At 40.7% G+C, this 27758-nt stretch overlaps 1 protein-coding gene across 9 annotated transcripts in view; it reads left to right on the plus strand.

Annotated features, from left to right (window-relative positions):
* SAMD12 (sterile alpha motif domain containing 12) overlaps positions 1–27758 on the plus strand; it is a 503727-nt gene that overhangs the window by 267088 nt on the left and 208881 nt on the right. Inside the window, exon 6 of one of the 9 annotated variants that reach the window (XM_054246465.2) lies at positions 32–26043. The exons of the other annotated variants lie outside the window; for them this stretch is intronic. Coding sequence (XP_054102440.1) covers positions 32–57 — 26 coding nt within the window. The 3' untranslated portion in view covers positions 58–26043. Of the gene's footprint in view, positions 1–31; positions 26044–27758 lie in introns of those variants that run through there. 9 annotated transcript variants of the gene reach the window in all.

Raw genomic sequence — 27758 nt, forward strand, 5'->3', positions numbered from 1 at the left:
TATGTTCTGCCCCTCCCCATCCCAAATCCAGATTCCCTGGACGGCAACTCTAATTGACCCAGCTTTGATCCAGTCAGCAACAACCGAAGGCAGAGTTGAGAAATAAGTCCCTTGCTGCCTGGAGACATCTCCTGTCCCCCGTGATCACTGTGAGATGATCAGACCATTTCACGAAGTGTCGACTATAATTCATGTGTAGTTGGTGCCTTCATTGTACTTAATAAATTACAGAGATACAAATTTGCCAAAGTAAGCATCTTTTTGCATTAATATTTAGAAGAAAAAGAACCATATAGCTCATAAGGATGTAGCCAAGGAAAAATTAAATATTGGAGACTCATGTCCCATGTGGTGAGAAAGAGTAGATTTTGCATTCTTGACTTAAGAGATTGTCATAGAGACATTTCAGGAAGAGGCTTGGATGTGATCAAAAGAACTGAAGTAAAATATCAGTATGAATGACACTGAGAAAAGTAAAATGGAAAAGGACTAGCTCATAAGAGGTAGACAGGTTTCCCATTGTGAATATGGCTGTTTGGGTACAGCATTTATTAAGAATCTACTGTATTATGATCTATACACCAAACCACGCATATTTTATGAAGCTCGCATCCTGGACATGAGAACATCTGTTTTGAAGCAATCAAAATACGGTTAGCCTTTTTATGTGGGCCTTATTGCATTGTATCCCCAAATAAAGACATGTAAGGTAGTCATTCGCTTCATAGACATTTGTCTAACACGACTAAGCCTCAAGCAAATCCTAGGCACTGTGGTTATCAAACCTACCTTTAAATGAGTATTAGTATTAATTAAAATCTGTGGCTGGCACTTAGTTAAGCACTTCACATTCTTTTAACTCGTTATTCTCACAATATACACCAGGAAGTAGGTTCTTCTGTAATTTCCATTTTATAGGGAGGAAACAAGGCACCAAGACACAGGAATCACAGGGGCTGGAGCTTGACCTCAGATCTATCTGACTATAAAACCCTTGGTTTTATTGTTTTAATTAACATTGCTGTCAAGTTAGGGTTGACATACACTATAAATGGTTAAGCCATGACAAACCGCAGCATGAGGAGGTAAATGCTGTGATTGAAGCAGCTAGAAAAGGAAGTTCTGCCACTCCCTACTATGGGACCTAGGGAAAGTTCCTTTCTTTTCTTAGCCTCACTAACCAGTAAAATAAAAGGAGTAAAGGACTGATCTTACAGGTGATTGTATGGAGGAAGAGAGCGGATAATAGGTGAAGGGCTCCCACAATGGTAGCTTTTGTTTTTGAGCCAGAGTCTCACTCTGTTGCTCAGGTTGGTAACAGCTCACTGCAGCCTTGACCTCCTGGGCTCAAACAATCCTCCTCCTGTGGCCCCTTGAGAAGCTGGGACTACAGGCAAGCACCACTACGCCTGGCTAGCTTTTCAGTTTATTGTAGAGATGAGATCTCACTATGTTACCCAAGCTGGCCTGAAACTCCTGGGCTCAAGAGATCCTCCCAGCTTGGCTTCCCATGGTGCTGGGATTACAGGTGTGAGGCACAGTGCCCAGCAGGTGGCTCTTGTTATAATCCACAAAGTGCTCTGTACTGTGAAAATAGGTACTACCTGAAGGAGTCAGACAGAACTCAGGTAGGAAACAAGCTTTGCTGCACCTGATATTGCTAGGTAAAGAGACAAAGGTTGGACGTTCAATGTAGAAGGGTCTGGAAATGAAGGTTCTTCATTTATTCAGTGCACTTTTATTGAGCATATACTATGTGCCAAGTACTAAGCTTAGTGTGTTAGTTAGGGGTAGATAAGCACAGCATCATGGAAGCCTGTGGAATGTTCTAGATCCCAACTTTAAACAATAGAATAACGTGAGGAAGGCAGCGAACAGGAAATACCTTTGGGAGCAATTATGGACATGACAAACCTAAGATTGTCTCAAGGAGAACCAGTTTCTTCAGCAAGCCCTTTCAAAGTTCTGTATTCAGCATTCAGCAACTGTTTCATCACACCTTGTACACTGAGGGGTCCCCCTCCATACATTTACACCCACCTGTGTCTACATACTACAAAATAAATCACTGTCCTTCATTTGCCAGGATGGCATGGCTGACTTTTCATATATCTCGATGAAGGATTATTCAGTTATACAGAGCATTCTTCAACTGGAGATAGCCTGAGAAGGGTAAAAAAAAGTGTTAAGGCATATTAAAAATTGGCTTATTCTAGTGGCAGTTTGTCACTTTTCAATTTGGCATCTTTCCCTGTTCTTTTTTCTACCATGAAGATGTGTATGACTCTTGATTCAGAGGGGATTTTCTTATGAGGTACCTTTCTCCAAGCCTATGGATAAAATTGCCAGGTTTAATTCAAGGCTGTTTAGAGTCTTGCTCTATTTACAGTCAAAAGCAGATCACTTCTGTTCTTGGCCTCGGTCCTAGACTCCCAGGAAATTAATGGTGCCTCTTGGCCTGTGACAGTCTGCATTTACTCCCTGGAACTGGCTTCTGGCTTTGACTGGCCTTGGGTGTCAGGGCTTTCTTGGCCCAACTCTACCTGGGGCTGATCTGGTTCCCTCAGGCCACTCTCATCTGACCAGCTCATCTATAGTCTCTGAAGCCATAAGATTGTTGTCTGTGCCTTCCTGTGATTCATAGCATGGAGCAAAGGATCAAAACTGCTTGAGCTGGAAAGAACTTCATTTGCTTTTTTTAAAAAGTAATAAGCAATCAAGCACTGTGACTCACACCTATAACCCCAGCACTTTGGGAGGCTGAGACAGGTAGATCACTTGAGGCCAGGAGTTCGAGACAAGTCTGGGTGACAAAACCCTGTCTCTACCAAAAATTAGCTGGGTATGGTAGCACATGCCTGTAGTACCAGCTACTCAGGAGGCTGAGGTGGGAGGATCACTTGAGACTGGGAGGCAGAGGCTGCAGTGAGCTGAAATGGCACCATTGCACTCCATTCTAGGCCATAGAGCGAGACCCTGCCTCAAAAAAAAAGCACATTTTGTAGCAGTGTTAGTGTGTACTAAGCACTGTTCTCATTTTACAGGTAAGGAAGCTGAGACACACTAAGGTTAAGGAGTTTTCCCTACAACTGATCACTGGCACAGCTGGGAAACTAGCCCGAGCAGTCAGATTCAGTGCATGCACTCTTAATCCCTGACTGTGTGGCTTTGCCAGGCTTAGAGGTAACCTAGTTCAACCTCTGATTAAATGAGTTATTATATTTAAAAAAAGCTCTTAACACACAGTAAGAGCTATGTAAGAGCTTATTATTACTAGTGTGTTTAATGATGGTGAAAACTGAGGCCAGACAAGTGATGGAGCTTTATCCATTTAGTCCAGGATCTCCCAAACTTTATTCTGTAGAACATTTGTATCAACAGGATGTTATAAGTGTTCTTTTTAAAACATATATTATTATGGTCAAATAGTTTGGAAAATATACGTTTAAAAAACAGCCTTTGTAATGTAGTACTTCTCAAACCCTTTAATATGCTAATATGCGTTATTAATCTTCAAAAGGTAGCCATTTTTTGAAGACTTTTCCCACTTTTCCCCACATTTTCCACATATTTGAGATCATTGTGGAGAAAGCAGTTAACATAGAAGGGCTTAGATTGTTTTCCTTAGAAAGTCCTGATCGCAAGGTTGGCCCCCGCTGTTGTCTAGAAACTCGGGTTTCGGTAGGGTTCCCACAGCTCTCTGACCAGAATGCTGCACTGTGCCTGAACTGTTTGTATAAACAGCATCATTTATGCTGAACTCTTGCTTTCCTGCTGGGAGCCTAGAATTTTGATACATGCTAGGAAGGATCCACAGTAAAAACCTTGGGCACTGACACTGGGCCCAGGGCCTCATGCCTGTAATTCCAATGCTTTGGTAGGCCAAGGCAGAAGGATCACTTGAGCCCAGGAGTTCAAGACCAGCCTGAGCTACACAGCAAAACACTATCTCTACAAAATGATTTTAGAAAATTAACCAGGCATGGTATTGTGTGCCTGTAGTCCCAGCTATTCAAGGAGGGCCATGGGGTTAAAGGGGTACAAAGGCATGAGATTCCCATGTGCTGGGAGTTTGGGGCTACAATGAGGAATAATTGTACCACTATACTCCAGCCTGGGCAACAGAGCAAGTCCCTGTCTTTGCCAACAACATCAACAGCAGCCACCTTTGCCACTGAGTCTCTGATGAGCTGGCCTGGTAAACATTTCACATGTGTTGTCACGACTCCTTGTTGGAGGAAGTCAACACATCCTGTGTGACTCTACTAAGGAAGGACTCTTGTTTGCTCACACATGGTTTTCTCTGGACCCTGTCCCAGGTGCCTTTTCCTTGTGTTGATTTTGCTTTGTATCCTTTTCTGTAGTAAATCTTAGCCATCAGTACAACTGTGTGCTGAGTCCTGTGAGTTCTCCCAACAGAACCTGGGCTGCTCTTAGAGACCCCCATCACATCCAGAAAATTATTTCCTTCTCAGTGCCTTTTAACATCTCATGGGTCATCAGGTTCAGGATGCAATGTAAGCCCTGAAAAACTGTTCAATCCCATAAGTTAGAGGCAGAGATTAGCTCACATAATTATTCTGGGCTTTCGGTGAAAAACGTTAGGGTTCTGAAGGCTCATGTGGAGTAGCGCCTTCTTCCTGCCTGGGACACGTAGATTGAATATATATTGAGAGAGCAAAACTAACTGGTACAATTCTGTCATCTTTCTGGGAAAGATAAGCATGGAAACAGCCTCAAGACATAACCATCCTTTATGGTCTTCCATTTTTAGACTTAGCTCTTTAGCCCATATTAAAATTATTTGTATAAATGTATATTAGCATGTATATAAAACTATAATAAAATTATATCCAGTTTTCTAAAGTTTGTTTACTACATCTAATCAGAAAACCCTACTAAAGGGATTGTATGGCTTTTGGGGTCTCATGCCTGAGCCTGGGACATCCCTCAATAATGATGATTTCCCTGAGTTTATTTTATAGAATAAATAGATGCATCAAGGGTCTCTGGAGAGCAGGTAGGCTGCTGCAGTGCAGGAAAAGCCGAATGGAGACGGTGGTTGTCCCTAGCATCCGTTCTCCCAGCACCTTTCCTGATCCTCCGCCCCCTCCTCCTCCTCCTCCTCCTCCTCCTCCTCCTCCTCCTCCTCAGCTGACTTGTCTTCCTTTTATGTATTTTCCAGATACCAAAAGTTATATTTGCATATCCTCTACCATGGGTGGAGAAATGTGTCTCCTGCAATCTAGCTGGCTCCTGTCTACTCCCCTACTTTTTAAGCCTAGGCCAACCTACCCTGTCCTTTGACCTTATTTTCACGGCTCTTGACCTGTTTCCAGTTAATACAGTCTTACTCCAACAAGCCACCAGGGACTAGTGGTTTAAATGGCTCCTTGCACCACCGGCTAGTTGAACAGATAATTCTCTAAGCAGTTTGTCTTCCTCACTGTCTCAACACCCTACACTTATGCTTCATCATGCCTTCATTTATGTGTTTCTTCTATGTCTTTGTCCTTTTGGACCGCTCCAAATCTCAGCTCAGATTCTACTCTGTCCTCTGTGAAGTTGGCCCTCCTCATTGTACCATACCAACCTTTTTGAATCTGTGAATTCTCACCAGTATCTCTGTCTATACCGTACACCTTGGCATATATCACTTTATTTGCTTCTAAAGTCATGCATCACTTAATGACAGAAACATGTTCTGGGATATGCATCATTAGATAATTTCATCGTGTGAGCATCACAGTATATGCTTACAGAAACGTAGGCGGTATAGCCCATTACAAACCTAGGATATGTGGTATAATCTGTTGCTCCAGGCCACAAACCTGTACAGCCTGTACTGAATACTGTAGGCAATTTTAACACAATAGTGAATATTCATATATCAAAACATGTTGAAACCTAGAAAAGGTACAGTATAGACACAGGATAAAAAAGTAAAAATGGTACCCTCATATTCATTTACTATGAATGAAAACTGCAAGAGTGCAGGTTGCTCTGGATAAGTCAGTGAGTGAGTGGTGAGTGATTGTGAAGACCTAAGACATTGAACGCTACTGTAGAGTTTACAAACACTGTACACTTAGGCTACACTAAATTTATAAACATAATAATTATACTGTAATGTTACAATGGCTATGATGTTACCAGGTGATAGGAATATTTCAGCTCCATTATAATCTTATGGGACCTCCATTGTATATGTGATTCAGTTTTTACTGAAATGTCATTATGTGGCTGACCATACATCCAAGACACAATGATTGAGCTCCTGCTGAGAGTCATTCATTACACTAAAAAATGGAGATACCAAAGAGAATAAAGCAAGTCCCTGCCCTCAAGGAGTTTACTGTCTAATTGAGCTATGACATGCTGTGTTATACTGTCCTTTATCACATACCAGCGCTATTATCCTGCATGAGAGCTGGGGACTCTTCTGTGTTGTTTCCATTTCCAGAGTGATGAATGATCTATAGGAAACAATGGTTACGAGCTCAGGAACAAATCCAGTTCATATCCCACTTCTGCATTTTACTAGCCAAATTAGCCTCTCTTTCCTCATCTCTAAACTGGAAATAGTTATATCTACCTCTTACAATGTTGCAAGGTCTGACTTTCATAATGTTTATAAAGTGCTCAGCACTGGACCAAGCACACACTAACATAAAAGGAGATGGTACCTATAATTTTTAAGAAGTTGGCCTATGATGCAAGCCTTTGTGATGTTTTCTCCCTGGAACTCTGACCCCTGGGAGATTTTTCCTAGTGGGTAAGGTTCCAGCATTGTCCTGTCAACCTTCCCACATTAGGTTCAACCTGAGCGGGATGGGGGAGTTAAAACAGAATGCAACAGTGAGTCAGAAAGTCAACAATGAATACAAAGACCTACAGGGCTTCCTTTGCACAGGGACATGGATTTCCATATCTATGTTTGGCTTGAAGTTTGCTGTTGCTAGCTTGCTTATTTTCCTGGCAGTCACTAGAGGCAGAATGGAAGCTCGAATTCAGGAAGGAATTTCCATATAATGACCACGTACTCTGTGCCAAGTTCCACGTATATATATGTACATTCTCAATCTTTACAACCTCCCTGCCAAGAAGATATTCTTATTCCCCCTTTATCAATCAGAGAGCTGAAACTTAGATGTTAAGTAACTTAACCAAAGTTGCACAGCTAGCCCAATATAGATTCAAAGCTTTTGTCCATTATATTGAGTGCCCCTCAGAAGTCGTGGCCTAGTCTGGCCTGATCTGTTTGCATTTTCTCCTCTACACAGTGCACCCCCACTTGGCCCAAGGGGTCTATGGGAGACCTGGAAACTTCACAGTGAGCTTGCAACTCTATTGTTCTAATATACTCCCCTTTAAGGCCAGGATGAGGTAAGGAAAGCAGAAGGCTTGGCCTAAAATGTAAAGAGGCACTTACTCTCAAGTTTATGTATGTACAAGACCACAAATTTGCTCACTCTAATCCCAACCCAGCCCCTCCTGTTGATTGTCCTGGGAGGTGGGATACTCGAGAGGAAACCACAAAGACCTTCATTGTCATGTTAACCAAAATAGGGCCGGGACTCGCTTGCAGGCTGCTAGATACTACTCCCCTGTCAGTTTTTGCATGGCACCATTTTCGGTTAGCATCTGTCCCCAGAACTATTTTCTCCCCTCCAAACTACCTTTCTTGATTTTTTTTTCACCAGATTTTCTCTCCAAAACTACCGTGTAGCCACATAAGCAGGAAGAGAAAGAGCTTTATCACTGAGATCCTCCATCAAGGCGAGAAAACTGGTTTTAACCCATTTGCTAACTTTACTCTGTTGGACGTGGCTAAGTAGAGGAGAATTGGGGAAGACTGGTGCACAGGGTGAGCAGGACCTGCCTCCTGAGTGGGATGTGGGGAATTGCACTTGCCATTGTTGGAGCCCAGGCCAACGCCCCTCATCTTACAGATGAGAAAACTGAGGTCTTGAGAAGGGAAATGACTCTTGTGAGCTCACTTAGTTGGCCAATAATAAATTAGAGCTAGAACCCCTATTTCCTACTCCTAGCACATTTTCCATACTGAGTCAGGGAAACAGGGCCCACCCTATACATTCTTATCTTGACTGCATTGCTACCACCTCCACCACCAACTCCTCAAAGGAGGCAACATCCTGACTAAAGCTGTGCCCATTTTTCTCTCTGTCAAAAGCCTGGTCATGTAATTGAATACCAGCAATGCAGTTCATGGCCCACCTACATCAGAATCCTCTAGTGTAATTAATTGAAAGTGAAGATTCTTGGGACATTTCCTAGTCCTTCTGGGTCAGAAGGCAGTTCTGTCACTAGCGTTTGAGAACTACTAATCTGGATTTGGGGCTATTTATATCAGTGACTTACTCAGTTTCTGGGATTCCTTTTGGTTTTTTTATTTTTCCTGTGGGGCATTAAGTCAGTACTTCCATCATCATCTTATATTGCTAGTTCTTAGTCAAATTCAACAAGAAATGAAACTCACTATATTCTTCATCAGACTGTAATTTGGCCAAGACAGAAATGGGAAAAGGGAAATTTCAGAGTAGGAGACATTTGATATTCTCCTGTAGACATGATAAGAGTTATATAGAAAGATTCCTTATCTACTGTTGGTGGGTTTCAAGTCTCTTATCAAAGACAGTGAAATGCTTTTAAGATTTTTATTTTAAGTTGTAGGCAAAATAGTTCCCAATAATGACAGTCTTAATTTTTTTTCTTTTTGATGGAGTCTTGCTCTGACACCCAGGCTGGAGTGAAGTAGTGTAATCTTCACTCACTGCAACCTCTCCCTCTGGGGTTCAAACAATTCTCGTGCCTCAGCCTCCTGAGTAGCTGGGATTACAGGCTCCTGCCACCATGCCCAGCTAATTTTTTTGTAGTTTTAGTAGAGATGGGATTTCACAGTGTTGGCCAGATCGGTCTCAAACTCCTGACCTCAGGTGATCTACCCACCTCAGCCTCCCAAAGTGCTGGGATTACAGGAGTGAACCACTGTACTTGGAATTTTAAAACTGTTTAATAAGAATTTAGTTTAGTGCTTTAAGCAGAGGGTACATATTTGTGGGCACGGACAATTTCTGTGAATATGGATATCTGCCACACAGAGGGTTTCAGAAAATTTGAATTAGTTACCAATATTTAAAACCAGATTTCAACAATTTAAAATATAATTGTTTACCTTCTATTTTTAAAATTTAAACTATTTTCACACTGAGCCTGTCATATACTGCGTTTGTGCCCTCCCAAAATTCATACATCAAAACACTAATCCTAATGTGATGGCATTTGAAGGTGTGGCTTTTGGGAGGTGCTTAGGTCTTGAAAACGGCGCCCTCATGAGTGGGATCAGTGCCCTTATAAAAGCTCCCAGAGAGCTCTCTCACTTGCTTTCTGCTCTGCAATGACACAAGGAGAGGTTGGCATCTGCAGCTCAGAAGACAGCTGGCACCAGAGCCTGACCACACTGTCATCCTGATCCCAGACTTTTAGCCTCTTGAACAATGAAAAATAAATTCCTGTTGTTTATAAGCCACCCAGTTTGTCTATGGTGCAGCCTGAACAGATTCAGATATAGATTCAGTCACACAATGCAATAATGTGGCGTATAGAGGTGCTCTCTTAGACTATGGCACATAGATGTTTGTGAATTATTTAACGTTTATTTACTTGAGAGGTGGAGTCTAGGTTTGCTCCTCTGGGATCTGGGAAGGCTTGGTGACTGCTCTTATCAGTGAAATACGAGAAGTGAGGCTAAGCTGGGCATGCACGGGCTCACTTTCTGTCTGTTGGGACATGTGTTCAGGGCAGTGAGGCACCATGTCACAAGGCCAGCTACCCTGAGACCACCATGCTGTGAGAAGGTCAAGCCACAGGAAGAGGCCCTAGAGGGAGAAACAATATGGAGAAAGACAGAAAGGTCAAGGAGCACTAAGATGCCTGATGCACAAATGAAGAAGCCATTCATTCATCATCCCCCATGAGGTGATGTCACAAGGATCAGAGATGAGCCACCCAGCTGAGCCCTGCAGAAATGCCCCACCCACAAAAGTGTGAACAAAGTAAAATGATGGTTTTAAGCCACAAATTTAGAATAGATAACTGAGACAAGAAAATTTCTTCCCAGTGTGCTCTTTTCTAACCCCTGTTCCTTTCTCTGGCTTTACTTTATTTGTTTTATATCCTGGCTCCTGTAGGAATTTGGGTTATAATCTTCATTTAAATTGCAGCCTAGAGAGCATGGAATTATGTAAGGTTTTGGAAATAAAAGTTTTTTTGAGGCAGAGTCTCACTCTGTCACCCAAGATAGAGTACAGTGACACAATCTTGGCTCACTGCAACTTCAGCCTCCTGGGTTCAAGTGATTCTCCTGCCTCAGCCTCCCAAGCAGCTGGGATTATAAGCATGCAGCACCACGCCCAGCTAATTTTTTATTTTTAGTAAAGATAGGGCTTCACCATGTTGGCCAGGCTGGTTTCAAGCTCCTGGCCTCAAGTGATCTGCTCTCCTCAGCCTCCCAAAGTGCTGGGATTACTGGCATGAGCCACCGCACCTAACAGGAAATTAAAACATTAAAAATAATAATATACGTATATATATGTGTGTATGAATATGTACATGACAAAATTGAGTTGTAAGGGCAAGAACGATACAGAGAGCAAATGAAATGTCTACTTGAAATCCTTCATCTTCGTGGGCCCCTCGCTCAAAGTAAAGAGAGCATAAGATCAAGAATTTGTCATCCCTGGCAATTGGTTTTCTAATCTATATAAAAGCAGCTCCCATTCATCTTTGACATGCATTAGTCTATGAATGAGACAGTTCAGCTTTTGCATTTTTTCTTTAGAGTATATATTTGTGTATCTTGCAATGTTCTGTAAATTTATTCCATGGCAATACAGCCTGTGGGGCAAATGAAATGTCTACTTCTTTGCTGAAGCCTGTGCCTTATTCATCTTGGACCTCCAGCTCTCAGTAAATGTTTGTTGAATAAATGAATGAACAAATGAATGTGTGTTAGTCACCGAGGGTACAAAGACAAATGAGACATAGTCCCTGCCCTTGAGGAGCTCACAGTCTATTGAACACAGGCAGCAAATTAAATACTGGTCATGCCTCCTGGGTAGCACATTCTTTTATTCAGCAACACCATTTCATCTGTGCTTGCCCTCTGTTCACACCCATACCCAGATGAGACTACAAGATGTGTGAAAATATGCCTTGGAGGAGCCCCGACCAGGGCAAGGGGTTGCAAACCACCTGCTCTGAAGAGACAGCCTCTCAGTGTTGAAGTGAGTTCATGGGAAGGAGGAAGAGAGGACCGCCCCATCGCAGCTGCAGGAACAGAGGCACAATTACTCAGAATCACCCTCAGGGACCCATCAGAAAAGCAAGAACAAAATCACTGCCGCATCATTCCATCAGGCTGTGCTTGCCCAGACTGCAGAAACGCCGTGAGGCCACTTGATCAGCACCACTCCTCAAAGCTGCGGCTACAGCCAACAGATTCAGGACAGACAACAGAGTTTTGCTTCATTTTTTAAAAGAGATGTGAGGAAGGCCCTGATTTTAATCAGCCTGCTCCACTCCTACCTACCCTCCCCAGGCCTCCTCATGCATTTCGAGGATTTGTCTTTGTTCCTTCTCTAGCAGGTTTGGCAGAGTTTCAGCTTGTACATTTTTCTTTCTCTCTCTCTATTTCCTTTTCTTTCTTTTCTCTTTCTTTTTTAAGACAGGGTCTCATTCTGTGACTCAGATTAGAGTGCAGTGGTACAATCATAGCTCACTACAGTCCTGACCTCCCCAGACTCAATTGATCCTACTGCTGCAGCCTCCCAAGTAGCTGGGACTACAGGCATACACTACCAAGCCTGGCTAATTTTTTTTTTTCTTTTTTTTTTTTTTTTTTTTTTTGAGACGGAGTTTCGCTCTTGTTACCCAGGCTGGAGTGCAATGGCGCGATCTCGGCTCACCGCAATTTCCACCTCCTGGGTTCAGGCAATTCTCCTTCCTCAGCCTCCCGAGCAGCTGGGATTACAGGCACGCACCACCGTGCCCAGCTAATTTTTTGTAATTTTAGTAGAGACGGGGTTTCACCATGTTGACCAAGATGGTCTCGATCTGTTGACCTTGTGATCCACCCGCCTCGGCCTCCCAAAGCGCTGGGATTACAGGCTTGAGCCACCGCGCCCGGCCCTAATTTTTTGTTTTCTATAGAAACAGCATCTCCCTATGTTGCCCAGGCTGGTCTCAAACTCCTGGCTGGGCTCAAATAATCCTCATGCCTCAGGCTCCCAAAATGCTGGGACAACAGGTGTGAACCACTGTGCCTGGCCCTCTTTCTTTCTTTATGAGTTTGTTAGTGAAATAGGACAGAGCAAAAGCAAAGATGTTTGTTTAATCTTAGAGATAAGTGGCAGCTCATTCTTTATTCTCCCAGTGAGCTAGAGTATTAATGTCAATACACTGATATGATCGACATTTTACAGAGTGTTGATTAACATTAATTTGGGTTTTGGAAGATTTCTACTTGTTTATGTTAAATGACAAGAACATGAGGTTGTCAGGAAATTGTTAGGGAGGGATGCCTTTGCTGTCCTGTCAATTTCCAAGCAACAGGACTGTGTTCTATAGCCCAGGGAGGCCAAGCTATCAGTAAATGGGTTTCTGTGTGCAAAGCAGAACTTAGTGAAATACTTAACCAGTAGTTAATTTGCTGCCTTTGCTGATAGACTCTGAACGCGTTCAAGTAGAAATCCCATAAAAAAAAAGTAGAAACAACAGCAATGGCAACCAAACTCCTCTCTTCCTCATAGTCTAAAAGTTTATCAGCATCTTAATAGTTTGAGGAGAAAAGATTATCTTTATCAGTGTTCATTTTCTTCTTTAATACATTGTTTTTTAGTCCATTTCAACATTGGAATACAAAATTAAACATGAACTCACTGTCCTGGTAATTAGGCAGAAGGATAAAAATTGCTATTAAATATTAAAATTAAATATCTGCAGAAACTAATAACAAGTGGTTATTAACTTGCACACCTAATGTACTGACTTCGTGCTTCATTCCGTTGTAGCTGAAGAGATTCCACTTTCAAAAAGGGAAGAACTTACGTCTTTGGGAAAACATAACTTGTTTGCTAATCTTTGTTTCTGTCCTTTTCAGTTTCACAACCTTTCTTTGATCTGTAGGGTAGTTATACATTGTGCTTAGCTGTTGAATGTTTTCTGTGTGATCTGCTATCCTGATGATTTCGGTATATTTATATCTGGAATCTTGTGGCCCAAGACTTCTCTCTTTAGATAGGTGCTGCATTGTTAAGTGAGTAAAAACTGTACAATAGTCTCCCCTTATCTGTAGGGGATGCCTTCCAAGACCCCTGGCATCCTATGTATAGTATGCATGAATTTCTTTTTGTTTCCTCACAATTTAATGGATAGAAGGTCCTTTCTTACCATAGATCTTAGCAACTTCGGCATACATTTTTTGTTGTTGTTTCCTTATTAAGTTGAGAACTTTCGCTCTTTCACTTAATCACTTTATTGCATCTCTTTATGGCATATCCTAATTGCCAGCACCATTACTCTTGAGCTTTGGAGCAATTACTCAGTAAAATAAGAGTTACTTTAACAGAAACACTGCGCTATCAGGACAGTCCACCTGAGAACCAAGATGGCTACTAAGGCAGGGAGTGTCTACAGTGTGGACACGTGCTGAGTTTATGTCTGCCTTTGGGATGGTGCGTGAGAAAGCATGAGATGTTATCATGTCCTTTAGAATGGTATGCAACTTAAAACTTATGGATTGTTCATTTCTGGAATATTTCATGTGATTATTTTCAGACTGAGATTGACCCTAGGTAACTAAAACTACAGAAAGCAAAAATGTGGCTAAGGGGGCAATACTGTATTGCCCACCCTGCAGGACATGACTAGAAGGTAAAATAAAGAAAGCATGTCAAGACAGCATGCTTGGTCTCCCTGCTTTGGAAGGGTCTGAATCAATCAATACCTTAAAACCCAGGACATGTACAGGGACAGTGATAGGCAAAAGCAGAGCTGGCGTACAAAATGGATGACTGGTTCCAAGCCAGCAATTGCTAGGACTTGCTTGGTTTGCATAATCTTGTCCCTTAATCTAGAGCACTGAAAATTTCACATGGACACAGTATGGGTAGAATTCCTGAAGCATAAGGCCCTTTGTTCCTCAATTCATTAAATTAATTCTATCATGATAAAAATCATAGACCCAAAAGAAACTTTGAAAGGTTGTATTGTCCATACTCCTGATTTTAGGTAAAACCATGTATGACCTATCCATAGAAGAGAGCAATTGTGCCTGTTGTTAAGCTTTCAAAAAAATGATGGCATGTGCCTGTAGTCTCAGCTACTAGGGAGGCTGAGGTGATTGCTTGAGCCGAGGAGGTCAAGGCTGCACGTAAGTGCAGAACCTGCCATAGAAAAGGCCCTCAATACATGTTACTTCCCCGTTCCTGTTTTACCTAGCCTCATTGCTTTCCTAGTGCCAGAGGAAGAATATTCAATGGCTAACCATTCCCTAGGGTGGTAGATAGCAGAGCACAACTGAAAGATTCGGCACACACTTTAATGGGAAACTGGCTTGCGACTCTCGGAATAGCAAGATAAAAGGAGAAAGCATTTAGTATGTGACACTAGGCTGTGGGAGAATCAGTAGTTCCTAAAAACCCTTTGCCAGGTACAATTTGACTTTGTACTTGGGACTCTGGACAAAGTAGCTTTATGTCCAGTTCTCTAAATAGTGAGAGAAGACAGTTTCTTGGAAAACCAACTTCAACTCCTTTTCAGTATTTGTCAGGGTGGGGGTGGGGGCAGTCAGGAAACATGATCCTAGTGGAAAGCTGTGAGCAATATACACAAATGGAAGAGAAGGGAAGTCTGCATTTGTGAGTGAGTTGACGATAGCAGTCCTGGATGAGCCACATTGGGAGCATTGCACAGTGGGTAGAGGACCTTTGTGGTCTTGGATGTGTATCTGAACAGATGCAGGAAGTTCTTCCTTTAGTGGCAGCTGTACCTTCACCAGGGCTGGGACGTTTCTGGACCCACAACTGCAGTGTGATACAAAGATCGTCAACAGGACACAGGAGAACATATTTGAAAGAGATCTAGACTTGAAAACCAATCTCAATGAGCACAGTAAAGTTAACTGGGATTCTCACACCATGTTTTCGGGAATGGAACTGGCTGACAAAAGGTTAGAGTAATTTTCAAATGTTACAAAGAGCAATGTTTACAACTTCAAAAAAGGGAGAGCTGGGCATGGTGGCTCATGCCTGTAATCCAGTTCTTTGAGAGGCAGAGACAGGAGAATGGCTTGAGACCAGTTCAAGGCCAGCCTGGGCAACATGATGAATCCCTGTCTCTGCCAGAAATACAAAAATTAACTGGGCATGGGGGTGCATGCCAGTAGCCCCAGCTATTCTGGAGGCTGAGGTGGGAGGATTGGTTGAGCCTGGGAGACTGGGGCTGCAGTGAGCCATGGTCACTCCACTGCACTCCAGCCTGAGTAACAGAATGAGATCCTGTCTCAAAAACAGAATAGAAAGGGAGGTTCCAAATGATGCTCAAATTATGGGAGGTGTGATTCCAATCTGAGAATAACTTCCTGATAATAAGAGTAATTTATTAAAAAGGAAGAGGGGGAGGGAGGAGATGGGAAGAAACAGGGAAGGGAAGGGGAAGAGGAAATTGTGGTGAATTTCCTACAAATCTTGTATACAAAGGCAGGCATCTCTTTACTACAAAATGAGCATAGTCATTCCTGAATATCAAAGAGCTGGGTTTTGTCTTTCCATCATTGTTTCATGCACCAAAGAGATATTGTGTACATAACTTATGCCAGGTACAGTGCTGAGGTCTAGCGTGATAGGAATGACAGACACAGGCCAGGTACTCAAAAAGCTAACCTACTGGTGCCTGATGCTCAATTACTGGTTGTTGAATAAATACATAAATAGAGATATGTAATCAGATAAATTAGAATACAACAACATAAGTATTAATAGCTTCTTCCATTTCTAACTATGGGAGTGCTTTGCAGATGTGCTGTTTGGGCTACATCTTGAAAGACAATTATTGGTTTGCAGGATCGGTACTGACGGGATAGGACACACACACAGAGACATACCCCCCGCCCCATACACACATACACCAGGTGGGCTATTTGGCCACTGAATACAGTGTGATTGGATTACAGGTTATACCATAAAGGTTGAGAAGGTTAGTGATCACAGAGGAGGTTAGAGGAGAATGGAGTACATAGACCCTGGTTCTTTACAATATCTCTTTAGATCTTAGTGACTAACACTTTACTGTAAGTCAAATCCTTCTGTATTTAATACTCCTTTGACCTGTCCTGAAAATGGGACACTCCTTCTTGGCCTTGACTTGTAAGTTTAAAAAACAAAAGAATTATTACTTATTCTAAAAGACAGGTATTGGTGAAGAAATTCAACTTGGGAATATTCAACATCAGCATCAGCTATTTGTGAACATTCCTTCTTTTTCAGAAGTGACACACTTGGGATCGTAATACAGAAAGCTGAGGGTGTTGGCGTCTACCCAGAGAGTGGTGTGACTTGGTGTAGGAGGTAGATAAGAAGGATTTTCAGTGCAGCTGAAGCCCCATAACACAGCAAACTTGTCACTGAACCCCTGTTAACTTATTTTGTTGCATAAAAATCTCAACTGTGCACAGGGAGGAGGTGACTGTTGGAAATCAGAAGTTCAGGGAACAAGCCTCCAGCAGACACTGGTTTCAGAGCTTAGGTTCTCTCCCACCAGGAAAAGAGTTGTGAGAGAAGGAGGGAGGAGGTGGGAGCTGGAGTAAATCAACTCAGAGAAGCCCTCCCTGCAATAACTATATGTGAGTACCTTCTGTTTTTCAGGCACTGTGCTAACGCTGGAAGGCAAATAGCACACATTCCCTGCCCTTAGAGTCCCGTGTTTCTGTCATGAGACAGACATTTCCTTGGGGAGACAAATGACTAAGCATGAGATAAATATGAGGTCACCAAAAGGGGCCCCTAACTTCCCTTAAAAGGGGGAGGTTCAGCAGTCAAGAAACAGGAGACTCCAAAACTGAGACTAAACAGGGAAAGCATTCCAGAGATGCTGGTGAGATTCAAGAAATGACTTGTTTGGTATGGCTGGAGTTTGTAGTTTGTAATGGGGCAAGTATGAGGGCTGAGACTGAAGTAGAGAGAAAAGCAGAAAAGCATATGTTACTACAGTATTGAAATGTCAACAGTAAACCCTCAGAGCCCTGCAAGGGATGATCCTGCAGCAGAGCACCCAGTGTCACACGGCTGTGAGCCCAGGTCCCAGGCCCTCTGCATGCACACACAGGCCATCATCCCAGGGCTCCTTCCTATCACTGCAATGCTGTTGCTGAAAAAAGCAGGGACGAGCACCATTGTAAAGAGTAATCAGTGTTGTGACTAAATAAACAAATGACACCTGCACATCCTGTTCTGAGAAATGAGTCAAATTAGCGAAACAAGTTGAATAATCACTGCCGATGCCAATCTCAGCCATGGTAGCAACGCTGGTCATTTCTAGTTTTAGTGAGTGGCTTCATGATCAGTGTTCATTCATACAAATGAAGGAGAATTTTAGGTTTATGTTTCATTTTCAGTCACACAGGTAATGCATCATTGTCAGGGAATTAAATAGTTTTGCAAAAATAAAAAGCCTAAAGTTACTCTAAACATAGAAATGGCCTAATATGTTGGTTTTATACACTTTCAGTCCTTCAGAAGTACATATATTTACAAAAGGTATTATTCTCTCAGTTTGCACTTGACTTTTTAATTTTTTTCCCTTCGTCCCCATTTTTTTCTTTGAAGGGGGAGCTAGTTTTGCTATATGGCCTGAGTTTGTTGGGTTTTTTTTAATTTCTTTCCCTCACCCAACGTGAGGAATTTGGATGGTGTGGGACCTGTCTTAAGTTCCTCTGATAGTTACTGTCAGATGTTTAATTAATACTAACACATGTTTAAAATCTGTGTCCTAAACCTTGGTTTCTCAAATTACGAATATTAAGGACAATCTATTGATTCCCACCTGTGTACACGTAAGACATTACCATACAGTCCTCCTTCAGCTTCCCACACATACTATCCCAGCATTCCAGTTTTTGTGATTCTAGTTTAAGATTGTTGTCCCAGTCTAGATGAACTGAATTATTGATTCTCATATGTGCAGACCTCTTGTTTTAAGAATAATATTTACATTCTTCTTAGAAATTGTTATTTTAAAATGCTTATATTCCTCTGTTTCCACACTCTTAGTTAGTCTCAGTTATCATGAAGGACAGCAGCACTCTAGAGCCCTTCCCTGGCTGAAAATATCTTCTTGCTGCCTTCACTTATTATGGACAGCTTGGGCCAATAAAGAAATTCAGGAATCATAAAATCACCATTCTCCTTGAAAACCACTTAGACAAATGCCATTGACATCTTTGTCTTTCAGGGGCTCTGTTTCTTTGTACAAGACTTTGAGAAGAGTCTTTTCCTTAGAGTTAATATTCAGTAGATCCAAGCGATTTTCTAATTTCAGTATGTCTATAGTAAATCTTTTTAAACTAAAGATATTTTTTCATCTAAAGGAAATTTTCTTCAGTATAAATTTTTGAAATGGTTTCTGTTGCCTTGGTTCTAATTGCTGCCTCATCTACTGTGTATACATCTTCATCTGCTGTGTATACCATGACCATGTTCTTTTTTTTCTTTAATTATTTTCACTTGCCTTTTTCCTGCCTCTGAACTCTGGTGACTATCTCAAGTATGTGCTGACCTTGTGAGTTTCTAAACCAGATTAATCAGATGATTCAGCATCATCTCAGGATACTTTTGCAAATACAGATTTCTTAGCTTGATCCAAGACTCACTGAATCAAAATTTCCTACATTTGACCCTAGGAATGTATATTTTCATGTATCTTTCCCTGCCCTTCATATTTCTTCTTTTTTTCTATTTGCATACAGTCGGCAGGTACATGTGCAGATTTCTTACACACAGGTGTTGTGTAGTGGTGGAATCTGGCCTTTTAGTATACTCGTCCCCCAAATAGTGAACATTGGACCTAACAGGTAATTTTCCAACTCTCCCCTTCATATTTCTCATGATTACATCACTTAGGGAACCACTGTCCCACTTTCCTAGTTTAATCTGTTTCATTAAGGGGTGATTTTCCTCTTTACTGCTTTTCATTCAGTTTTAATTTATGCAATGGAATTATTTGCTTGTTTATATTCCTTTTATGAGATACCTTTTTATCTCAATCTGTTGCCTCATTGCCTGCCTTTCTGCAAGTTTTTGTTTTGAATAATTACCTTGAGGATACATTAAACCTTTGTATTTCTCTTCTGATAAATCTCTTCCAAAGTATTTCACTATATATATATATAATGACACTTTAGGTTCTGGGGTACATGTGAAAAATATGCAAGATTGTTACATAGGTGCATACATGACTATGTGGTTTGCTGCCTCCATCCTCATCACCTATATCTGGCACCTCTCCTTATGTTATCCCTCCCCAACTCCCTACCCTCTGCTGTCCCTCTCCTAGTCCCCCCAGCAGACCCCAGTGTGTGATGCTCCCCTCCCTGTTTCCATGTGTTCTCATTGTTCAACACCCACCTATGAGTGAGAACATGCAGTGTTTGATTTTCTGTTCTTGTATCAGTTTGCTGAGAATGATGGATTCCAGATTCATCCATGTCCCTACAAAGGACACTAACTCATTGTTTTTTATGGATACATAGTATTCGATGGTGTATATGCACCACATTTTCCCTGTCCAGTCTTACCATCAATGGGCATTTAAGTTGGTTCCAGATCTTTGCTATTGTAAACAGTGCTGCAATGAACATACATGTGCATGTGTCTTTATAATAGAGCAATTTATAATCCTTTGGATATATACCTAGTAATAAGATTGCTGGGTCAAATGGAATTTCTATGTCTAGGTCCTTGAGGAATTGCCATACTGCCTTCCATAATGGTTGAACTAATTTACACTCCCACCAACAGTGTAAAAGTGTTCCTATTTCTCTGCATCCTCTCCAGCATCTGTTGTCTCCAGATTTTTTGATGATTGCCATTCTAACTGGCATGAGATGGTATCTCAATGTGGTTTTTATTTGCATTTCTCTAATGACCAGTGATGATGAGCATTTTTTCATGTTTTTTGGCTTCATATATGTCTTCTTTTGTAAAGTGTCTGTTCATGTCCTTCACCCACTTTTGAATGGGTTTGTTTGTTTGTTTCTTGTAAATCTGTTTTAGTTCTTTATAAGTTCTGAATATTAGCCCTTTGTCAGATGGGTAGATTGCAAATATATTTCCCATTCTGTTGGTTGCCAGTTCACTCTGATGATTATTTCTTTTGCTGTGCAGAAGCTCTGAAGTTTAATTAGATCCCATTTGTCTATTTTGGCTCTTGTTGCCAATGCTTTTGGTGTTGTAGTCATGAAATCCTTGCCTATGCCTATGTCCTGAATGGTTTTGCAAGGTTTTCTTCTAGAGTTTTTATGGTATTCAAAGTCTTTAATTCATCTGGAGTTAATTTTAGTGTAAGGTGTCAGGAAGGGGTCCAGTTTCTGCTTTCTGCACGTGGCTAGCCAGTTTTCCCAACACCATTTATTAAACAGGGAATTCTTCTTCCATTGCTTGTTTTTGTCATGTTTGTCAAAGATCAGATGGTTGTAGATGTGTCGCCTTGCCTCCGAGGCCTCTGTTCTGTTCCATTGGTCTATAGCTCTGTTTTGGTACCAGTACCATGCTGTTTTGATTACTGTAGCCTTGTAATATACTTTGCAGTCAGGTAGTGTGATACCACAGCTTTGCTCCTTTTGCTTAGAATTGACTTGTCTATGCAGGCTCTCTTTTGGCTTCATAGGAAGTTTAAAGTGGTTTTTTTTCAGTTCTGGGAAGAGGGTCATAGATAGCTTGATAGGTATAGCATTGAATCTATAAATTACTTTGGACAGTATGGCCATTTTTACAATAATATTGATTCTTCCTAACAATGAACATGGAATGTTTTTCCATCTGTTTGTGTCCTCTCTCATTTCCTTGAGCAGTGGTCTGTAGTTCTCCTTGGAGAGGTCCTTTACATCCTTTGTTAGTTGTATTCCTAGGTATTTTATTCTCTTTCTAGCAATTGTGAATGGCAGTTCATTCTTTGGCTCTCTTTAAGTCTGTTATTGGTGTATAGGAATGCTTGTGATTTCCGCACTTGATTTTGTATCCTGAGACTTTGCTGAAGTTGCTTATCAGTGACAAGAGATTTTGGGCTGAGCCGATGGGGTCTTCAAAATATTCAATCATGTTATCTGCAAATAGAGACAATTTGACTTTCTCCTTTCCTATTTGAATACCCTTTATTTCTTTTTGTTTCCTGATTGCTCTGGCTAGAACTTCCAATACTATATTGAATAGGAGTGGAGAGAGAAGGCATCCTTGTCTAGTGCCAGATTTCAAAGGGAATGCTTCCAGTTTTTGCCTATTCAGTATGATATTGGCTGTGGGTTTGTCATAAATAGCTTTTATTATTTTGAGATACGTTCCATCAATACCTAGTTTATTGAGAGTTTTAGCATAAAGCACTGTTGAATTTTGTCAAAGGCCTTCTCTGCATCTATTGAGATAATCATGTGATTTTTGTCTTTGGTTCTGTTTATGTGGTGAATTACGTTTATAGACTTGCATATGTTGAACCAGCCTTGCATCCCCGGGATGAATCCTACTTGATTGTGATGGATAAGCTTTTTGATATGCTGTTGCAGTCAGTTTGCCAGTATTTTATTGAAGATTTTTGCATCTATGATATCATGGATATTAGCCTGAAGTTTTCTTTTTTTGTTGAGTCTGCCAGGTTTTGGTATCAGGATGATGTTGGTCTCATAAAATGATTTGGGAGCTTTTTGTATGTTTGGGATAGTTTCAGGAGTGGTAGTAGCTCTTCTTTGTATGCCTGTAGAATTCATCTGTGAACCCATCTGAACCTGGATTTTTTGGTTGGTAGGCTATAAATTGCTGCCTCAATTTCAGCCCTTGTTATAGGTCTATTCAGGGTTTTGACTTCTTCCTGATTTAGGCTTGGGAGGGTGCAAGTGTCCAGGAATTTATCCTTTCTTCCAGGTTTACTGGTTTATGTGCATAGATTTTTTTGTCATAATCTCTGATGATAGTTTGTATTTCTGCGGAGTCTGTGGTGATATCCGTTTTATCATTTTTATTGCATCTCTTTCATTCTTCTCTCTTTTCTATTAACCTGACTACTGGTCTATTTTGTTGGTCTTTTCAAAAAACCAGCTCCTGGATTTATTAATTTTTTAAAGGGTTTTATGTGTCTCTATCTCCTTCAGTTCTGCTCTGATCTTAGTTGTTTCTTGTCTTCTGCTAGTTTTTGAGTTTTTTTGATCTTGCTTCTCTAGGTCTTTCCATTTTGATGATAGGGTGTCGATTTTAGATATTTCCTTTCTTCTCATTTATTGCTATAAATTTTCCTCTAGACACTACTTTATATGTGTCCCAGAGATTCTGGTATGTTGTATCTTTGCTCTCATTGGTTTTGAAGAACACCTTTATTTCTGCCTTCATTTCATTGTTTATCCAATCAACATCCAAGAGCCAGTTGTTCAGTTTCCATGAAGTTGTGCAGTTCTGAGTTAGTTTCTTAATCCTGAGTTCTAATATGATTGCACTGTGGCCTGAGAGACTGTTATGATTTCCATTTTTTTGCATTTGCTGAGGAGTGATTTATTTCCAATTATGTGGTCAATTTTAGAGTAGGTGTGATGTGGTGCTGAGAAGAATGTATATTCTTTGGATTTGGGATGGAGAGTTCTGTAAATGTCTATCAGGTTTGCTTGTTCGAGGTCTGAGTTCAAGTCCTGGATATCCTTGTTAATTTTCCTGTTATTGATCTGTCTAATATTAACAGTGGAGTGCCAAAGTCTTCCACTATTACTGTGTGGGAGTCTAAGTCTCTTTGTAGGTCATTAAGAACTTACTTTATGTATCTGGGTGCTTCCATATTGGATGTGTATATATTTAGGATTGTTAATTCTTCTTGTTGCATTAATCCTTTCACCATTATATAATGCCCTTCTTTGTCTCCTTTGATCTTTGTTGGTTTAACATCTATTTTATCAGAGGCTAGGATTGCAACTATACTGCTTTTCTTTGCTCTCCGTTTGCTCGGTAAATCTTCCTCCATCCTTTTATTCTGAGTCTATGTGTATCCTTGCAGGTGAGATGGGTTTCCTGGATACAGCACACCAATGAGTTTTGACTTTTTATCCAGTTTGCCAGTCTTTGTATTTTGATTGGGGCATTTAGCCCATTTACATTTAAGGTTAATATTGTTATGTGTGAATTTGATCCTGCCATTTTGATGCTAGCTGGATGTTTTGCCCATTAGTTAATGCACTTTTTTCATTATGTTGATGGTCTTTACCATTTGGTACATTTTTGGAGTGGCTACTACTGCCTGTTCCTTTTTATGTTTAGTGCTTCTTTCAGAGCTCTTGTAAGGCAGGCCTGGTGGTGATGAAATCTCTGAGTAATTGCTTGTTCTTAAAGGATTTTAATTCTCCTTCACTTATGAAGCTTAGTTTGGCTGGATATAAAATTCTGGGTTGAAAGTTCTCTTCTTTAAGGATGTTGAATATTGGCCCCCACTCTCTTCTGGCTTGTAGGGTTTCTGCTGAGAGATCTGCTGTGAGTCTGATGGGCTTCCCTTTGTGGGTAATCCGACCTTTCTCTCTGGCTGCCCTTAGCATTTTTTCTTTGATTTCAACCCTGGTGAGTCTAACAATTATGTACCTTGGGATTGCTCTTCTTGAGGAATATCTTTGTGGTGTTCTCTGTATTTCCTGGACTTGAATATTAGCCTGCCTTGTTAGGTTGGGGAAGTTCTCCTGGATAATATCCTGAAGAGTGTTTTCCAGCTTGGATTTATTCTCTGTGTCACATTCAGGTACACCTATCAAACGTAGATTAGGTGTTTTCACATAATCCCATATTTCTTGGAGGCTTTGTTCATTTCTTCTTACTCTTTTTTCTCTAATCTTGCCTTTTCGTTTTATTTCATTGAGTTGATCTTCAATCACTGATATCCTTTCTTCTGCTTGGTCAATTCTGCTATTGAAACTTGCCTATGGTTCGTGAAGTTCTCCTGTTGTGTTTTTCAGCTCCATCAATTTATTTATATTCTTCTCTAAGCTGTTTATTCTCATTAGCATTTCGTCAAACCTTTTTTCAAGGTTCTTAGTTTCTTTGCATTGGGTTTGAACATGTTCCTTTAGCTCAAAGAAGTTTGTTATTACCCACTTTTTGAAGCCTGTTTCTGTCAATTCATCAGACTCGTTCTCCATCCAGGCTTGATCCCTTGCTGGTGAGGAGGTGTGATCCCTTGGAGAAGGAGAAGCATTCTGGTTTTGGGGGTTTTCATCCTTTTTGTACTGGTTTCTTCTCATATTTGTGTATTTAACTACCTTTGGTCTTTGTCGTTGGTGACTTTCGGATGGGGTCTCTGAGTGGACATCCTTTTTGTTGATGGCGAAGTTATTTCTTTCTGTTTTTTAGTTTTCCTTCTAGCAGTCAGGCTCCTCTGCTCTAGGACTGCTGGAAGTCTATTCCAGACCCTGCTTGCCTGAGGATCACCTGCAGTGGCCTCTGCATTCTTGCTGGAAACGGCACTCCAGAGCTGTTCCTATTTGGCCGTCTTTTCTAGCAATCAGTATATGATTGTTTAATCTTTTGTATGTTATGTTTATTTCTTCTGTTTGTGTTTAGGAACATTTTTCATTCCATGGTGGGGACCTACTTTATAACTTACTCTTTAGTGGTATCTTAGCTGACTTCTCTGTATTCCCAGCCTCTCTTAAGTTGTGATCTGCATGATGTGTATTTACATAGTAAGTTTTGTCATTCAGCAGCCCAAGGAGCATGGAGAAGAGTCACAACTTTGAGCAGCCCCAGCAGTAGAGCTTTGCTTTCACATTTTTCTATATATCCAGGAACTCTTGCATCAGGACCCGTGTCTCCATGTCTTATGTATACTTAATCCAATGTAGCTATGTCTCATGTCTTAAGTGAAATGTCTACCCATGCAAATTAGCTAGAACGTATGTGGGTTGGGACGATGTCCTGTCCAGTTCTGCAGAATCATGATTCTATTTTTAGGATTGGTCACATTGGTCACAACTGAGTTAGAGAAAAATCCCCATTTTCATGGGAATTTTGTGTAGTTAAGTCATGTGCATTTTCTTTCCTACACTACACATTACATGTTGTTGCATACAAGCAAGTTCTTCCTTCTACAAACTGCCCTGGCCCCTGGATCTCAGTCCTTATTAATTTTCCCATAGATGTTGGAGGAAGTTCACAAAAAAGTCAAGTAATAGCCAAAACTATACATAAATCCATCATTCATTTGCAGTTATGATGACATAAATTGTGCTATATCTGTGCATTGGAAGATAAAACCTAATTAGCCATGTGCATCAATATAGATAAATGTTAAGAAGAAAGTTGAGCAGAAGAGTCAAATAATGGAAAACATGCTGTAATGACCCATTCACATAAATTTCACAAATCAGGCAAAGCTAAGCAGTACATTGTTTACACTAGAGATATATACTTAAGTGATTGAAGTGGTTGTTTTTTCAGTGGATAATGAACACAAGTACAGCATAGTGATTACCACAGGTGGAGCATAAAGGATGGGGATCAGGAGATGCACTCCAGACCTTTGAAGATGCTACTAATGTTCTACTTCTTAAGGTCAGGAGCTAATGAACGGGTGTCTGTTTTACTGTGACTTTTTATAGTAATACTAATTTTTAAATGATTTTTAACTTAAGTTTTGATATAACAATTTCATTTATAATAATTTTAACCACAACAATTTTAATAACTCCTTTATATATATGATGATTTATAATATGAAAAAAACTAAAAGAAAAATAAACTAAGAGAAAAATTTGCCAAGACTGGCCACTCCCTGTCTCTTCTGTAGGCCACTCTACTGTGGCCTTAGATGACCTTATGTCCCAGATAGTAAAGGGGCTTCCCCAGAGTACCATGTTCCTTCCATTCATGTATGTTGCCCAACTTCCTCATTTAGTGATTTTTTTTATACTTTTCCCAAATTTCTTCTACATAATCTTCAGTAAACCACAGTGCTACACTCTTAGGAGGTGATTTACATGTCTTTCCTCAATTTGAGACTGTTTACATGGCATCTAATACAGGTTTCTAGATGCTTATAAAATTCCTTCATAAGCATTTTATATTTAAAATCTACTTTGCCACTAAGAGAAGCTTTTTCTTATTCGTCCTCCTGTTTGGATTACTTAAGGTAGGAAGATGGGATGCTTGCTTGCATGTGAGATCTTCCCTTAGAAACAAAAAAGGTAGGTAGAGTTATAAACATGACAATATGACCCATGATATGACTACGAACAAGGAAGAGCATCATTTCAACAGTGCTATGTGTGTGCCATCATACTAACAGATGAGACCAGTGAGACTCAGTGAGTTCCATGACTTCTCACTCTTGATGTCAACGGCAGAAGCTAAACTCAAACCCAGCCTGAGATCCACCCTCTGTGCACTACATCACACTGCCTGCTGCTTCAAGTATGTGGTCACCTGAAGTTGAAGACACATTCAGTCATTCAGCATGTATTTGTTGAGTACCTCCTATGTGCCGGGCCTGGTGCTAAGGACACAGCAACGAACAACACATACCTTTTCACTCCTATCGTCACACTTAAAATACAGAATAGAGCATAATCATTAAAGAATTGCACAAATCATTATTAAGTAACAGTTGTAAAGAAATTGCTTTATAATTGTACATAAGGAGGGAATCTAGATTGCTAGGTCATGGAAAGGATTTATTAATGAAGCACCCAGTAATCTGAAACGCAGTTGAAAAACTAGAAAAGCAGAGAAGTAGGAGAATAGCAACATAATAGAGGGCACAGCCTGTAGGAAGAGCCCAGAGACTAGATAAGTTGGAGTGAAGAAATTAGCAGAAGTGCAAAGTAAGGAAGGTCCAAGGGAAGCAGTACTTGGTTTTGGTTTCTTCCTAAAAGTAAGGGCAAGCTTCTGTGGGGTTTAAAGAAGGGAGGAGGCATGGTCATATCTATTGGTTGTCTACTCAAAAGAGGTGAAGAGAGCAGACCATGTTATTCTTGAGCTAAGATATAATCAGGAATTATTGATATATGTGAACTGTCTGTTACATCGTTATATATTTGATTATAAATATGTAGTGTCTACAATAAGACTCTTTAAATGGTGAAAATGTGTCACCCATAGTCTGCATTTTGAATATGGAAAAGAGATCTGGCAAACCTTAAAAGACATCCCTGGCATTCACATCTTTTCAAGCTGAAGATTTGTCTTCTGAATGGGAGACGTCAGGACCTTGGTGCAAGCCCCATCGATCAGGCCATCTTTACCAGTCAGATTTACCCACCCTCCTGCCAAGGGGCCTTGAACCCTGAATACTACTTAAGATCGTCAAGGGGCCACAGATATGTGCCATATGTCAAAATAAGTAGGTCTTTATTTTGAATCAACATTTTATTACCTTATTCCATGATTTTAAAAGAATCCATTTAGAAGTTATTTTAAGTACCAGAGAATTAATTTCAATGAAACTTCACTTGATTT

The sequence above is a fragment of the Callithrix jacchus genome, chromosome 16 (assembly GCF_049354715.1).
Source record: "Callithrix jacchus isolate 240 chromosome 16, calJac240_pri, whole genome shotgun sequence".
NCBI lineage: Eukaryota > Metazoa > Chordata > Mammalia > Primates > Cebidae > Callithrix > Callithrix jacchus.